Raw genomic sequence first — 16,418 nt, 5'->3', positions numbered from 1 at the left:
AGTGGAACACACAGCTGGAACTGGGGTCTCAGATTTGCCCATTCAGAATTGGACAAATAAATAATTGTATTAATATCTCTTACAAATTCCCCCACAAAAATGGTACTACATAGTTACTGCAGCTGATCTTAATTAAATAAGAATGAATACATGCTTCTTTCCATGGTATTGGTCCTCCCCATCCCACCCCCCCAAATATTTTAAGATTTCATATATCACATAGGAGAACATTTACTTTCAGAGTTCTTAATTTTTTGAATAATGTTTCGGATTCTGCTGCTGAAAAAGTAGTCATTCTCAAAAAGAGCCCCTAAACCCAGTAATTTCTAGAGCAGTATAAAAATGCTATAGAGCCAAAATACAAACTCCCTGACTATACTGCAAAGCAATATATGTCAGTGGACATGCTGGGTTAGAATAATTCATGATTTAAGTATGGATTATTAAATACATTATATACATAAGGCTACAAAAGCTCCAAAGCAGATACAAAAGTCCATCTTAAAAATTTATGAAGATAAAAGATAGATCAGTTCTTATATTCACATTACAGAGTCAGGGTATCAATACACTGTGATTACGCACTAGCCCTCAACTTAATTCCATTCGCAGCAAATCAGTTCTGGGTAATGTCTCATACATTTCCACTGAGAATAATTACATTGTTATGTATAATTACATCATAAGAAATATCCATCAAGTGAAGATCATTTGTTGATAGGAAACAGTACGACTGCAAACAACCAAAACTCTTAACACTGGCACATTTTCTAACAGGACTGTTAGAATATGAAACAAATGAATAGTTAGCAAAAATAATAAGTATAAAGCCATGCTTTCATGTTATAGCTCAGCTGATCCATCAGCTAACATTTCTTTACCTCCAACCACACAGTTCCAACTATACTCTTATGCTGACTGCAGCAACCTACTGAACCCAGCATGAGCTGATGGGGCAGAAAAATCAATAGGGAACTATTTAGGTTTTGCCTTTTTTTCCTCTCTGAATCAGGGCACTGTGGAGTCAGATGAGACAAGAGAAGCAGACAGCTGTGGCCAGAACTGTATGGGGATTCCTTTTCACCCACTGTAACATGAAAACACTGCCTACGTTGCCTACTCACACTATCATTTAAACTAAAAAGATAATTAGATGCTGGCATATTTTGGCACTGCCATGTGGTTCTGACTATGTTGGTATTTCGAACAAAGAACTGTGCAAATTGCCCAGAAAGTCATTCATAAAACTATGTTGCATATCAGCATATCACTGACATGGTGAGTCATATACCTTCCTTGCTGCCCATGCTTGGCAAAAGCAAAACACAATTCCTGAAAAGTTCTGGCTCAGTCACAAACCCACTGTGCCAGTCCACCATTCTGACAGGCTGGCATTCTTCAGACAGCCTAAACAAAGTCGCTAGTAGGAACCCTGCAGAAGGGCACAAGACTCAGGATAGTACAAGTATCATACCTTTTGCTCTGTCTTGTGCCAACAATCTAGCTTGGTTAGTAAGCTTGTCAAAAGGATCATCTGGTGAAGTAGCAGGTACCTTGAACTCCTAGTGAGCTTCCAGAAGAATATCCCATAGAAGATGCATCTTGCACCAACAGGGTCTAAATCAGGAAAGGTGAGCTATTGGCACTGATAAGAAGTTTGCACTTCAGCACAAATTTTTGTTGAAACAAAATTTTGACAAAGCACTGGGTTTTTCTGAGTAAATTTGACACTAAACACAAAAATTTCATTAATACAAAAAAGTTCAACATTATTGCTCTACACTAAACTAGGGGGCTTTCCTTAGAGAAATTCCTAAGATTGTAGGAAAATACAGAGGATGTTCTTGGATAAACCATGGAAATGGCTGCAATTTGCTTTTTACTAATATGTCTTAACTTACCTCTTTCTTAAAAGTAGAAACATAGAGCCAAGTGAATGAAAGACACTCTCCGTTCTGTGTGTTCCACATCCCCCCACAAGTTCCTGGCCTCTTTCTTCAACATCCAAATATAAGTGCGAGTTGACAGGCATCACTCTTTGTCTCTATTTTCTACTTCTTAGGTTTCACTTGTGTGTATGTAAGAAGTCATAGCTTCCGGAGAGCCTGCTCTGCTTCACTCCACTCCCCTTTTTTCTTTGTAGTCCAGCTTCAGAACAAAGCACAGTAGAAGCAGGGAAGGTACATGCATTTGCACTCCAGCTCCACTACCTTTTGTTCTTCTTCTTCCACCTCCAGCTGCAGTCCTATCCAACAGAGCAGGAGCATGACAACAGACAGCTGAAGAAAAAAACCTGTATTTACTGTTCTTTCTTAGGCTAAGCACTCTCACTCTTGGACTTAAGATTCACAGTTTGTCAGCGAACTTCCAGCTAGCTCTGTCTGTGCCAGGTCTCTTCCCTCTCCACACACAAAGGACCCCTTACAAATTAGTATCTGGGCACAAAGGAGTGCAGAAGGTGACCTGTGAGCTACATTTGGGACATAGGTTACTAGTTGAGGGGTCTTGTTGCAGAGGTTTCCATACCTATGGCACTAAAATGTACCATTTTAGTGCACATTCTGTACATCATCTTTATGGCTAGGAAAATACTGACAAACATATTTTACAGTATCCTTTTTGAGGTATAAGAATTGTTTTCTTCCACTGTGCTCAAAATCCCACTTTCTGCCTGCTTTTCATGAAGAATTACTTGAACGACTGAACTCTACCTGCAATAAACGATGATAAAAAGCCTACTGCATGCAAAAATACAGCGAGTCTGTTCCCACAAAACATGCACACCCATATTTGAAAAATTACAGAAGACTGATGGAAGACAAGTAGGAAAAAAACTCGCCTTAAAGCACAAATAAGAAATTGAAGATAAGATAATGAGAAAACGCACATGAGACTTCAAAAAAGCAACTGCAGTGGTCCAAAGCCTTTTGATATGGTACCATGTGTAGTGCATGGAAGAGCAAAAAGAGACAAACTGCTGCCAAGAGCACAGGGAAAAGATTAGGTAGAGCAACTTAGGACAGATAAACAGATACTCTGAATGTCACCTAACCAGATCACTGGATTTGTTGAGATTCAAAATGCTGAACAAAAGCTGTGTTAGAAGCAAGAGAAAACTGTAGCTTTGTAGCTGAAAGTGATGAAATAGTGACAGATAAAGTGAAACAGAGAATTCATATAACGTGCTGCTAGAGATAAAATTCAGTAAGATCTTCCACTGCTTATTGCCCAAGACAGGTTTTACAGAAGTTCCACCTAGAGAACACGTGGAGAACAACTGGCAGCCCATGTCAGCACTGGCTGAGCAACTATCTCCTACCATGGCTCCCCATTAAAAAGTAAGATTATGTTTTACTAATACTGGATTAAGTTAATCCAGGAGATCCTCATCACATTCTGTCCCCACTGTGGTGGGTCACATATTGTACTTTTCAGCATATGTCTCTAAATGCTTACAAGTTTGTATAAGAATAGTTTCAGTGCACTAGTCAATGCTACATTTATACTTAAGCTAAAGGGAATTGGGATACTTTTAGAACAAAAGAAATCCAAAAGACAGACATCCACACAGTGGTTAATAACATTCTAAATACAGATATATTCCATAGATTAACAGATTTCAATCCGGAAAGATTCATCTAGTAGTAATTCTAATGCATTATTTATATCCTGCTAAAACAGCTTACTTTTAGAAACCAGATTGGCCTGTTGTGCTGTGCTGCAGAGGGAAACAACAACATATTGCCACAGCAACTACAAAAATGGTGTTCTGCTTTTCAGTTTAGTAGTTCCCTGTAGAAGAGATTTCATCATCCAGAAAAAATCTGTTTCTGTTCAGCATTTTTTCTAATGCATAAAACCAAAATTCAGTTTGCTAGTATACCAAAATCAGTATTCCTCTTTACTGTAACATAATTAACATTCTAATTTCAGTCTGGATTTTGGTCCCACCTCAAGGGGAGTACTACTTAACAGTACAAGCTGTGTCATTATGCAGCCAAGAGGAACTACCAGCTCTGCCTGTATCTAATCTTCAAACAATGTCTTTACGTAACTTTTCATACAACCTTGCCTGTTTTGTAGCAAGTGAGATTGAGCACCAAACCTACTTAACATCTGGAAAAAATGCAGATAGTAAAAGCCACATACAATTGTCCATATGCAATGCTACATTTTTCTCTTTGCTATTCTAGAATCTTACTTTTCCAATGTTGTCAATAAAACAAACAAGTAGTTCTCTAAACCATAGAAAATCTCCCAACTCTACTGCTAATGGGGAGGAATATACTTAATAGTATAGGCTTCTATAAGGTGTAAGATTAAGTCTCTGTGACCTTAACAGGTATGATAAGTATATTTGGTATGCCTCAGACCTGAGGAATTAACTTGACTGAAGAACAGCAGGTCCTATCTAGGACGTGCTGCTTCTGGATGTGCCAGTGCTGGCAGGTCTGCTACCATGGGGCTTGGTTTCTACAGATTTTTGTTTTATCACTGGTATTTTTTCCTTCTGCAAAGTTCATGTACAGCATTTCCCATATTAGAGCACTTAAGAGTCTCCTGTGTCTACCTACCTTCCTAAAATTTCCTAAATACAAGCAGTTATCTGAAGATAAAACCACACCATAAATTGTGGCTGAAATGAACAAAGAGGGTAAAAAATATTGAGGAAACACACAAAAAGGAAGAATGTAAGTTTGTTTCCATATGAATGACTGGCTACCAGTTTTTACCTTTTTCCAGAATCTCAGGTGTAATGTTTCATTCTAATCATACACGCCTTTTTTTTTTTTTTTTTACAACAAACCTTCTGCTATATCCAACTGGAAAACAGTCAGGATGCTCTGAAATTATCTACTCTTTCCACTTCAGGAGCCCACTGAATGTAACACACCACATTGCACAGTTTCTTTCACTATTTAATGTTTTTTCTTCCTTCACCATGTCTGCAGTCAAACTGACTTGTTTTACTGAATGTTCTTTGCTCTGTCTCTCATGAATTAAATAGCTTTCTATGACTTATTTTCTTAACCCATGGATTGCTTTGGATGAAAAGTAATATGACAAGAATAATAGTGGAGTAAGCACACAGTTAGAGTTTTGTTTTTTTCAGTAAAGTGCATTTCAGTGTAATTCTAGCTCTCCTCTTCCTGTGACATACTAATTTTAATCTGAAAATGGAAGCTGAAATATTCTAAATTAGATCTATTTGGATCTTCTAATTTTACTTTTCAAAAAAGTCCATGGAATTGTTTTTTCTTACCCCAATTTTTTTGTTAGACATTGCTTCATTTTCTACACAGCTTTTACCAAACTATGAATTACAATTTTTGCACTTATGGAAGAATTAGAGAATCATCTTTCTTCACCAGTTGCTTCCTCTCAGTCTCCCTTAGCTAAGATCACATTTTAGTTCTCAAGCTGCTAGCTAATTATTTGCAATTTGCTTCAGAATCTGTATTAGCAGTGCACTTCAGCAAAAAGTCCAAATCACAATCAAAACTCAAAATGGCTTTTAAAAGCTATTGAACTAAATATAAATGAAATAGATAATGCCATTAAAAGTTGGGAGAAGCATCAAATGATTTATTTCTTTCAGTAAGTGTTCATAACGTCAAATATTTATTTGATTCAACATACTTTTACTAATTATACAAAATTGATTAGTAAAAGTAGTGCAAGCTCTCCTCACTCTGTACATAGAAGAAAATGAGCTATACAAAATATGAAATTAAGATCACTTAAAATTTTTCAACTTTTTGAGCTACAAAGATTTTGTAGCTCAAAAAGTTGAAAAACTTTCGTCAAACTGTTGGATTTCTTTTACAAAGACTATGGGGAGGAAGCCTTAGTTAATGAAGATGAGTATGTTTCTTTCTGACTGATAGCATTTTCAAAAATGTGAGATCATTACTGAATCAGAGTGTTTCTTTTCTTCATGTTCACTATGTCCAAACATTTTCTTGTTCATACTCCAATCTCCAGTCTTTAGAAACAACACATCAAATCTCCTAATGCTCAAATGAAAGGTGAAATAATTTTGATTAGAAACTTGACTGCAAATTACTAATAATGGAAACTGACAGATTTCTAGCATCTTCACAAAAAGCAGATATATTCTTGAAAGAAAATTAAAAAACAGAAAAACCCCACACATTCCGTCCCCCATAATTCTAAATTGTATTAAACGTGAAGCATGTTTTTAGCAAAGTCATCTATAAAGGAAATCTTTCCCTTCTGATGTGTAATTCTTTTAATTTAGGTGTTGATATAAAGCATTAGGGAAGCACATGATATCAGAAAAAGCACGGTACCTAATAAAATCTTGGCAATAGCTAGCTTTAAAAAATATATGTTGTCACAGCTTTACAGCCATAAGGGTGTTAGATCATAACACAGGAAACTTTTGTTTTATTTAACTTATTGGTATAAGCTTGTACTTTGGATGTGAAAAAGATGTTCATATGCCCAAAAGACTGCCAGCTTCTTCAGCTGTAACAGTAGATGCTATCTTTCCTTCCATTTAATTCTGAAATGCAGCTACCATACAACATCTCTTCAGTGGTTTGCAGTACTACAGATAATAATTTATTTCACTAATTTGCTACTTTAATTTTTCCATTTCCTACTAGAATCACTGATTGCTTATCAACTTCAGAAACAGTAAGTTTGTATGAAACCTGTTCTGTTCTATTCTGTTTGTGTGACATCTTTTTGATGCATACAGTGACTTCTACTTCTCAGTGACTGCCTACTGACTGTAGTTTTACCTAAAATAGTTGAAGATATGTAAAGAAAAAAAATTATTTTCAGATAGCATTATTTTCTCCCAAATGCAGACATGAGGGGAAAAAAAAGTTTAGAAGTTGGATACCATAAAATTCAAAGGGGGGTTATGGATAAGAAACATTCATAGATATATTGACCACTACAAAGCAAGAAATAGTTCTTTAAAAAAAAAGGTGGGGAGCTTTAATTCTCCCAGATGTTAGGAATGTCTTTTTTCCTGAAAAAAAATCATTTAATTTGAAGAACCAAGCCCTGCACTCTACTTAAATCTCCATGCAAGCAGCATTTAATTTACCTCTGTTTATGCATATTCAGAGAGTTTAGTACCATGAAAACCAATTCAAAATACAAAACTTACTCAAAGTCTTAGTCACTGAGTCAGTAACAATTTGTAGAAATGAAGGACTACAGGCCTGGGGCACAAAATTCTATAAAATTTATAATAATACATTATTTTCTTATGTAAACTCTCATCTTATACTCTCTCTTTACTGTGTATTTGATGTGGTCCTTCTGGTAATACACAGTAAATCACATAAATATGAAAGTACTCTTGTATTCTTGCCCATACCATTGTTGAACTTTGATTTTTATTTGCCACAAGTCATCTTATATAACTGCAATATAGTCTGCTCTTCACTCTATCTGTGTAATAAGAATCCACACTGAAATTATGGGATGCGCCTAACTGCACACCATTGCAACCTACCTCCATGAACGGGTCATTGTCTTTCTTAGCTGAGAGACAGCAAGTCTCATAAACTGCTATGATCTAAGTTGTCTGTGGGCTTCTAGAAAAACTAAAATAATAGTTTCTAATACTTACAGTTTATAAAAGAAAAAAGCATACAGTATTTCTATAGTTCTAGGCTGTTCATCAATATTTTCTTGGTATAGCAATGAATATAACCTTGGAACAGCAGCAATGATCCATATGTTATTTATTAAAAAAATACCTTTTTTTTTGGCAGACAGTCAACAATAAAATACATAACTCAGTTCACTGGGCTTAGTTTCTTTCCTGTGTTGCTTTTGTCCAGCAAGATACAATGTCTGCGAGGATGGATCAGGATCTTACCCATGGCATGGCACATTACCCCAGCTGTGGATCCTTAGGGTTGTAGCACTACCAGTACAACATTACTATTTCAGGTAGAGGTGGCTGCATTTGGAGACTTTACGTGTCTCTCTTCAGAAAAACTAGACATTACCAAGGATGCTGGAAAAGCACAAAAAGGTCAGTGAAAACCATTGCTTAGCATACTAACCATCAAAGGTGGCCTGACACATGAAGCAGCAGATGATCCCCTCTTTTGCAAGATGGGCACTTAATGCACAACAGCTCCAGGACTTCTGCTATGCTGAGATTATTCTATAGTATTTGAACATTCTGAAAGGCTCTTATAGAGAAGCAGCTTATTCATATATATTTCACTTAAATGAAGGAATATATTCACAGCACAGGCAGCTATTTTAGCCTTCAGTAATGCTATACTAAGACAGTGTAGCTACACTATATTCTTGTCTATATATTCTAGCTTCAAGATGATCATAAAAAATTTTAGAGTATATACAGATATGCTGAGACAATCCTGATATGTTGTATTTATCCAGTAGCTCCCTGAGTAATTTTCCCTCCACTCCAACATATGAGTGAAGTGTTAAGTAGTTTACAATACAATGCATGACAGAAGGCAAGCAGAGTTTCTTCCTGACAAATCCCTGGCAAATTTGCAAGGCTGTTTATCCCGCTGGTTATTATTAACAACAAATTGTATAAAAGGCATATCAAACAGTAGAAGAGGTCAGGTCAGACAATGCCCTCAAAAGCTGCAATCACAAATAACAGCATGAAAAGACTGCAGCTAAAAGTAATTAAACTCTGAAGTGTTGGGGTTTAAAGGCTTGCAACAGGAGCTTTAGATGCACCTCAGAAACCAGTAGCTTTCGCATTCTATTTCTCTCAGATACAACTTCCACAGAAACCACAACTGCAATTTAACAAAGGTAAGTATGCATTTGGGCATGAATCCATTATTAATACTTTCTTGTTAATCCAGTTCATAATCAGTGACAGAATTAATCTCCTAATTACACAAGTCACCATGTAGTAACAATAGTTACAACCAAAGCAAAAGCAAAGATAGACAAGCTTTGGCTCAGAAGCTCCTTGTGCCCGAAATTTCTCCCCACCTTGTATCAGCTAGTTAAAAAAGATACTGCTTCTTACTGGTAACCACGTAACCCTGCAATGCAGTTTGCCACTGCTAGGAACAGCCACAAGCTTTGTACTGAATTTGCAAGGCCTCAGGGCTGTGGCTGGCCATGCTTGCTCTGGCTGAACTTCCCTTGCCCTGCCTGCCGGTTGGTTTTACTTGGTTTAGCTGTGACAGCAATTTCTCTAACTGACCAGATGTCTATGGCTAATTTGTTTTACGTTTGTTATCTTTGTATGGTACAACCACTGACGGAGGTTATTCCATGTAGAATGAGATGTTTACAACTCTAATATAAAGATGTAGTGTAAAGAAATACAGGCCTGCTAAATATAGCACAGGCCTTGAGAAATGGAGACCCAGGACACAACACGGAGGAGTACAGGCACAGGATCACATGAGATGGGGCACTGGCTTGGCGCTAGAGATCACAACAGCTATGAGCAACTTCCCAGGGGTCTGTTAAAGAAATGCAGACTTAATTGATTTTAAGGGTAACAAACAGAACAAAGAAACTGTATCTTACATACATAAAAGGCACCACATAAGGTAAGTTGAAAGTAGCATGAAGCTGCAGAGCAGTGAACAAAGAGCAAAGGTATAAAAGTGTGTTATCAAACACACAAAAATGACCTCAAGTGGATTCTGGGGTAAAAAAAAAGAAACCATCAACATGAACACCATATTGCTCCCAGCGAAGGACTCCAGATGCTGGCAAGCTGCAGTAACACTCCCCACCACTGGACCCCAAGGTCTGCTGCCAGCCCGCAGACCCCAAGGCACAGCGCCATGTGCAGAACTGCAGGAACCGGGTAGGAACAAGTGAGTGCACATAACAGTCAGTGGCAATATTAGTCCTCCTTTTTTCTTTAACAATTAAACCTAGACTAACAATAATCACACTCTTAAGATCTCAGTTATATGAAAAATAAATTCTTGACTTTACATACACAACGTGTGTTTCTTCTTTGCCCATAAACAAGATGTGAGCGTAACACCCTGCAGCCTTGCTGCTCAATGGCTCTTAAACCATTAATGCTATAGCACCATCAACGCAATACTACTATTTCAGAAAGAGTAAATCATAAATGTATCAGGCCAGGGACTGTGAACTCTGCAACTGCATGTTAACACAGAAGTACTTCAGTCTTCTTTATCTCAAAGCCTATTGTGCTTTAAACATAAGTTCAACCAGTTAAATATAGAACTAGCACTTCAGTCTTCTTTATCTCAAAGCCTATTGTGCTTTAAACATAAGTTCAACCAGTTAAATATAGAACTTAAAAACTGCTATTTTATTTTGAGAACTTATCCAGAGCAGGAGTGGTTTTGAACACTGAAATCAGAGTTTCCACCTTTCCCAAGCTGGAAAGGTTTATCTTGATATTTGATATTAATTTCTCTTACAGTCACTTGAGGAAGTGAATGAGAAATCTGGTGCAGATACAGTAGGAGCTGCACAGAGTCAAAACGCTCTCCCACTATTGCATCCTTCAGTCTTAATTCCGGGGATTCACAGCTAGTCAGTCACTGCAACTGACTATTACTTCACATTAAATCCACTATCTTTTGGCGCAGATCTCAGGGTATGGGATTAGGACTGTCCCTTTTCCCCTGTGTTTCTTCTTTCCTTACTTTAAGCAACTTCTCATATTTCCTCAGGGCCTCATATTTCCCTAACAAAGGTCACAATTGAGACCTTGTAGTTACTGCTTGCCTCCTCCAGCTGTGATTTCATTTCACTTCCTTCTCTTCCTGCTTTACTTTGGTACCAACACTAAATAATGCTTTTAGCACTCCAAACAGCCAGCTGAGGAATCCATAAGCAGTCTGAGGATAATTCTTGTTACGAGTATCATCATAGAAAGAGTGATTGAAATCCAAGTACATAAATGCATGACAAGACACCTAAAGGATTTACAGTTTAAATAAAAAAATGAGAGTGCAAGAAAAAGAATTATAAACCAATGTACACATGAAAAAGACACAAGTATAGATTAAGTGAACTAAGGTCACAAGTTAAACCTTTGAAGCTAAGCGCTTCCACTACAAGACTGTCAGTTGCTAGAGAACATCAGTATGGACTTGAAAACTCCGGGCTGCAGGGCAGGATAACAGCACCTGACAGTGTGGATAAATAATGCAGAACCTCACCCACCTGTTTATCCTGAGTTCAGATTAACAGTGGGAGCATGAAAGCAAACTCACTTCATGGAAACTGACCACTAGTCACCTGTGTAAGACAAAACTTTCATGTTTTAAAAAAGATACAAAAGAACTGGTGATGTGTCAAGTTATAAAATGAAGCAAAAAGGCCAATAATATTTTTTCCGATCTATCAGGATGATTTCCAAGAGGATACTGCAGTTTTGAAGCTGGCTACATAGTCCTCCTCTATGTAAAATGATTGTGAAGAGAAATGAAATAAAACTGGAGGAGCCACAAATGGTATTTCTGTCTGAGATCTTTCAGAAAATTATTACAAGCTTCAGACATTAGCAAACAGTGCAAACATATAACAAGATATACACAAAAGGGAATTTATAACAGAAATACTTCATCTTCTTAGATATAGCAACAAGAACCACTATTAATTTAGCAATTACTAGATTTAAGTAGTTATTATCATACTCTAACAATATACCAGAAACTTTAAAATCTTCCATGAACACAAACGTGCACACACACACACACAAGATGCAAGTACCTCCCTCACAAGCACTAAGAGCTTTCTCTCGTAGAGCAGACAGAGGAAGCTTGGGTCCCTCTGCTGTTAGCAGGCTAGCGCAGTCCTGCACCTACACCACAGAGCCTGCCTCAGTGCAGGCCTCCAGGGGCAAGTGCAGGTCAGGAGTTCACAGAATCGCTCCCATTTACAATCCAAGGTGTATATACTTGAACTTAATAACAGAGTGCATTCTGCCACAACACAACGTTTATGGGCACATTTTGGCTTACTGCAAGACAGAAAAAAAGTTTGACAGATAAATTTATCACATCACAAAATAAACTTAGAGCATGTCACAAAATAAACTTAGAGAAGCAGCCTATGCATTTACAAAGAAATTCCAAAGTCTGAACAGGTCTGTTCTCTCAGACTGCTCTGCAGAAAAACTTTAATTAAAGATAAAAATGAGATGCACAGTACCTTTAACAGAGAGAGCTTAGAAGAGATTCACCTCACATCAGGGTTCTGCTGCACTGAAGTACTTCTTAAAAGAGCACTTAAATGAAATGCTTCCCATTGTCATTTAACAAAACTCTTTCACTCCATCCACTCAGAGGTTTATGCTTTTTTCTCTTTGTGAAGTTTTACTATCTGATTGCTTAAGCATACATGGTAAGTATTCTGGAAATCATGGTTACAAAGTACCACAGATGAGCTTCCTATTCTAAGTACTACTGTAACAAAATGCACATTTTTACAAGGAGGAGTGTCAGAACGCTGAAGAAAAAGGTCAGCCAGTGGAACTTGCTAGAAAAGGGACAATACCTAGACTGGCACATGAGAGGGGAGCAGCCACGAAAAGGAGCGCATGGCAGAGGAACATCCTCTTTTGCAACATGTCAGACTGTACAGAAGATGCGATTTTCTAGATCCACATTTTCGCAGGAAGATACCACAGCAATGGGAAACCCAGCTGCACTAGCTACACGTGCTGCTTGACACAGTCTGAGGAGTAGGCCTGTTTAAATATTCCATGCCACAATCACGGACTTTCACCAAGGTTAAAGAAATCAATGCAAAACCAAAATATCTTCCCCTCAAAACTACTATTCAAAACGAGATTATTGATTTTACATACTTATTTTTTAATTCTTTGTACTTTGTAAACAGAACGCTTGCTGATTAGACATATCAGATTTAACAACTGCATATCATTTGCCATATGAGACTTAAAAATAACGTAGGAATTGGTTAAGCATGGTTTAACAAGAAAAAGATCTGAAAGCATATTTTTCTTGCTTAGCTACACAAATTTGGAAAATTTTTACATTTTTTGTTCTTAAAAGTAACATCTAACAAAGATTAAAGTGGCTGGAGAGACTGCAGATGACATGACTGTGCAAATGCTCATATATACAGTGCTTTTGTATCATCATTTCATTTAACAGAAACAACGAGGCCTGGAATTTTTAAAGCCATTTTAGGGACTCGGACACCTAAGAATCTTTAGACTTATTAGAAAACATGAATCCAATATTAAGACATCCAGATCTTGGAAAAGTTCTTTACTTCCAGTTTCAGAGAAGCATTTTACAAAATAAGAACAAGTTTTCAAAATATCACAATGCCAATTTAAATCTTTCTTTAAACAAAACAAAAAACCTTCCCAAAGACAAAAGAATATATGCACACCATACTGAAAAGTCTCATAATATGCCCCAGACCCATCATATTTTCAGGCTGGTTCTTACATTTACTTGAGAGAGACAGACTCTGTGTATCTCTCTCTCAATCCTGAATTCACTGCTCTGCTTTAATTCTGTACTATATTCTAAAGGCTCTGTTGATTGTATGTAGGAAAGAGCTCAAAGTCACTTGGTGCCGGAGTGGAGTGGAACTGTATGAAGACAGCAGAATATTAAGGGTGAAAATCATTTAGGTACAAAGGACTAACGGAAGATCCATATGTGAACTACTGATCCTATATATCCTATTGCTTTAAATGCAAACCAATGAAAATGATTTAATATCTAACCTAAGCATAGTCCATTCAAATAAGCTTAGTATTTCTCAATAAGGCATAAATATTAAGCTACACTTGACTACTATAAAATGTAAAGCAATCATATAAAAAAAAAATCTGTGAAATAAGGTTTACATGAGCTTTACATGTCACTACACTTCATCTGTAGAATATTCTAAGATTATCACAATGACATACCTCGCTGAAGCAGGAATGATTTCTTGAGTACTACTACTCTGATGAGAGTTAGTATGTTTGCTCTTGCTGGCCACACAGTATTTTGTAGCAGGAATTTTATGATCAGAAATTTTGTTTTAAAGGCATACATATCATTAGTCTTTCTACTGAATTTCAGAGCAAACAAAAACTGTGTTATTCATTTTAAGATAATATTCCTGGTCTTTCTCCCCTCCCGCCACCCTACACTGCATGACCATCTATGGTCTTTAATTCTGTTCTGCTTTAGCTGGTTTGAAGAAGAAAACCATGGTTGTATAATTGATAAGAATATGTAACATTGCTGTTAGATTTGTAGACAAAATATTTACCTACTAAAGACAAATATTATGAATTAGCAACAATCAATTATTTACTCAAAGAAAAATATTAGTGTTACAATAAATAATAAATACAAACATCTTTTAAAACATAGTTTTTTCTTAACTGTGAAGTTAACTCAAAATGCCATTACTTAAAAGTTAGGAAATCCTGAAATGCTAGCGTTTCTCATTTAGAAGATTTGAACGTTTAGTTTTCCTTTAATCACAATGATTAAATTTTACTGTGTTTTTCCTCACTTCAAATTTATTATTACATCACAAAACAATAAGAAGGCCAACAGCAACTAGTTATATATACCCACCAAGGTTTGATTTTAGATGGAAAAAAACTGATTGGGTTGAATTAGAAAAACTACATGTAGGAAGAGGTCTTAAATCCTTGTTTGCAGGATACCTGACTCTAGAGAGTACCACGTTAAACAAGTATTAAGAGACAGCATCAAAAAAAGTCAGAATGATTTATAAAAGCAAGCCAAACTTTACAAAAAACCTAGCATAATTAAATTTAAACACCTACTTGCTTCTGTAGCCACCGTTCTCGCCTTCTTTGTTTTCTCCTCAAGCTTTTCAACTTGTTTCTTTCTCTCTTATCCAGCTTTTGGTTGAAGGAAATACTCATAGGCTGCACAAGACCAACAGGTGTGGTGTATTGTTCCTCTTCTACAGCACTTGTAGGTGAAGAAAGGTTCATCACAAAAGGTGACCCATCAGCAGTGGCCCTCCCAGAAGATTGTCCAGTAGCTTCAAAATCACACTCACTTTCTGTTTCTCTATGGAGTATTGTGGTAAAGGAAGTAACTCGAAACCTTTTTTGTAGTTCGTCAGCATTGGAACTATATAGGTCCTTAAAAGAACTACCATCTTTCCTATTGGACTCCAATTGCAAGCCACTTTGTGTGTAAACAGGTGAATTTTCATTTTGGCCATGGTAAATTGTTCCCATACTGCAAGTTTCACATAACGCAGGTGACAAAACAAGTCTCTCTCTGATATTTAAATCCAAACTACGTGATCTTCTGTGAAAAGGTTTTACAGTGCATGCATCATTCATAGGATAGGATGCAGAAAGATTTCTTTTTTGATTTAATGCCTTTAAGGGAAGTTTTTTACTTTTCATCTCAAATCTGGGAGCTCTTACTTCTAGACAAAGTGCTTCTGTTAATCTTCCAGTACCATTATTACTTCTGGCCATGTATGAAAGCCCTTGATTTTTGATTTCCAAAGTTGCAGTTACCACTTCATGGCAAGTATCTTTGCTAAAACCAGACTGAATTTTGAGGAGAGGTAAGTGTTTTCCTGATGATTTTGCCAATTTAACAGAGAAAGCTGGCTGATAGTCAGTCCGACTTTTGCAGAAATGTATATTTACTAACTGTCCACAGGAACATTTTGTGTTGCAAACAAAGTTAAAGCCCCCTAAGCAGGCCTCACAGAACGGACAGTGCAGTTTTCCAATTGTCCACTGTGCCTATTGACAAGAAAAGAAAAAAAACACCCAACACATTCATTGTAAATAAATTACTAAGAAATCATTACTAGAGTTACTTTTCTCCTTTTATAAAAGGGTTTACTTTTTGTTTTTCAAACACAATGAAAGAGACTTCACAGCAGAAAGAAAATCTGCTGAAAGAAAGAAAAATAAATAATGTTCTGGTCAAAATTCTGCTTGCTGCAGTGATAACGGGTTCTAAGAAATCTAGAACACACATTTCAAAATGTAGGGACTTTGAAATATGTTTAAAATAGAATAATGCTGCAATACTAATGAAAACATTAGATCCTTTAAAGCAGTGAAATCAATTTACCATGTTAATCTGGAATTGGCAAGCACAGTTTCTCTGCTGAGTCTTCTGAGTGCTGATACATTTCTTGCATACTAAGTACAGTGGAAGGAGATTTCTTACAAAGAGAATATAGCTTTTTACTTTGCTTACCCCACGAAAGCTTGAAATAGTACTTGTATTTTGGTGTATGTAGTATTACATCATAACCTGTGTGCAGCTACCATGACAAGTCTTTAATACTCTATCTATAAGGAGACGGTTATTTCCATTATTTCTAATTCTATGAATTTCATTTCAACTCTAAAGGCACTTTTTCAAAAGAAAATAGGTAGCAAAGATCTATAAAATCCTATATATTTGCACAACTATTAGTATTTT

At 36.6% G+C, this 16,418-nt stretch overlaps 1 protein-coding gene across 1 annotated transcript in view; it reads right to left on the bottom strand.

Annotated features, from left to right (window-relative positions):
• The window catches only part of RNF180 (ring finger protein 180), an 80,803-nt gene that overhangs the window by 51,133 nt on the left and 13,252 nt on the right, over window positions 1-16,418 (bottom strand). The window contains exon 4 of the mRNA XM_075526709.1: window positions 14,774-15,724. Coding sequence (XP_075382824.1) covers window positions 14,774-15,724 — 951 coding nt within the window. The remainder of the gene's footprint in view (window positions 1-14,773; window positions 15,725-16,418) is intronic.

This window comes from Mycteria americana, chromosome Z, assembly GCF_035582795.1.
Source record: "Mycteria americana isolate JAX WOST 10 ecotype Jacksonville Zoo and Gardens chromosome Z, USCA_MyAme_1.0, whole genome shotgun sequence".
NCBI lineage: Eukaryota > Metazoa > Chordata > Aves > Ciconiiformes > Ciconiidae > Mycteria > Mycteria americana.
Note: the sequence above shows the minus strand (reverse complement) of the source record. Positions and strands in the feature narration are given on the sequence as shown.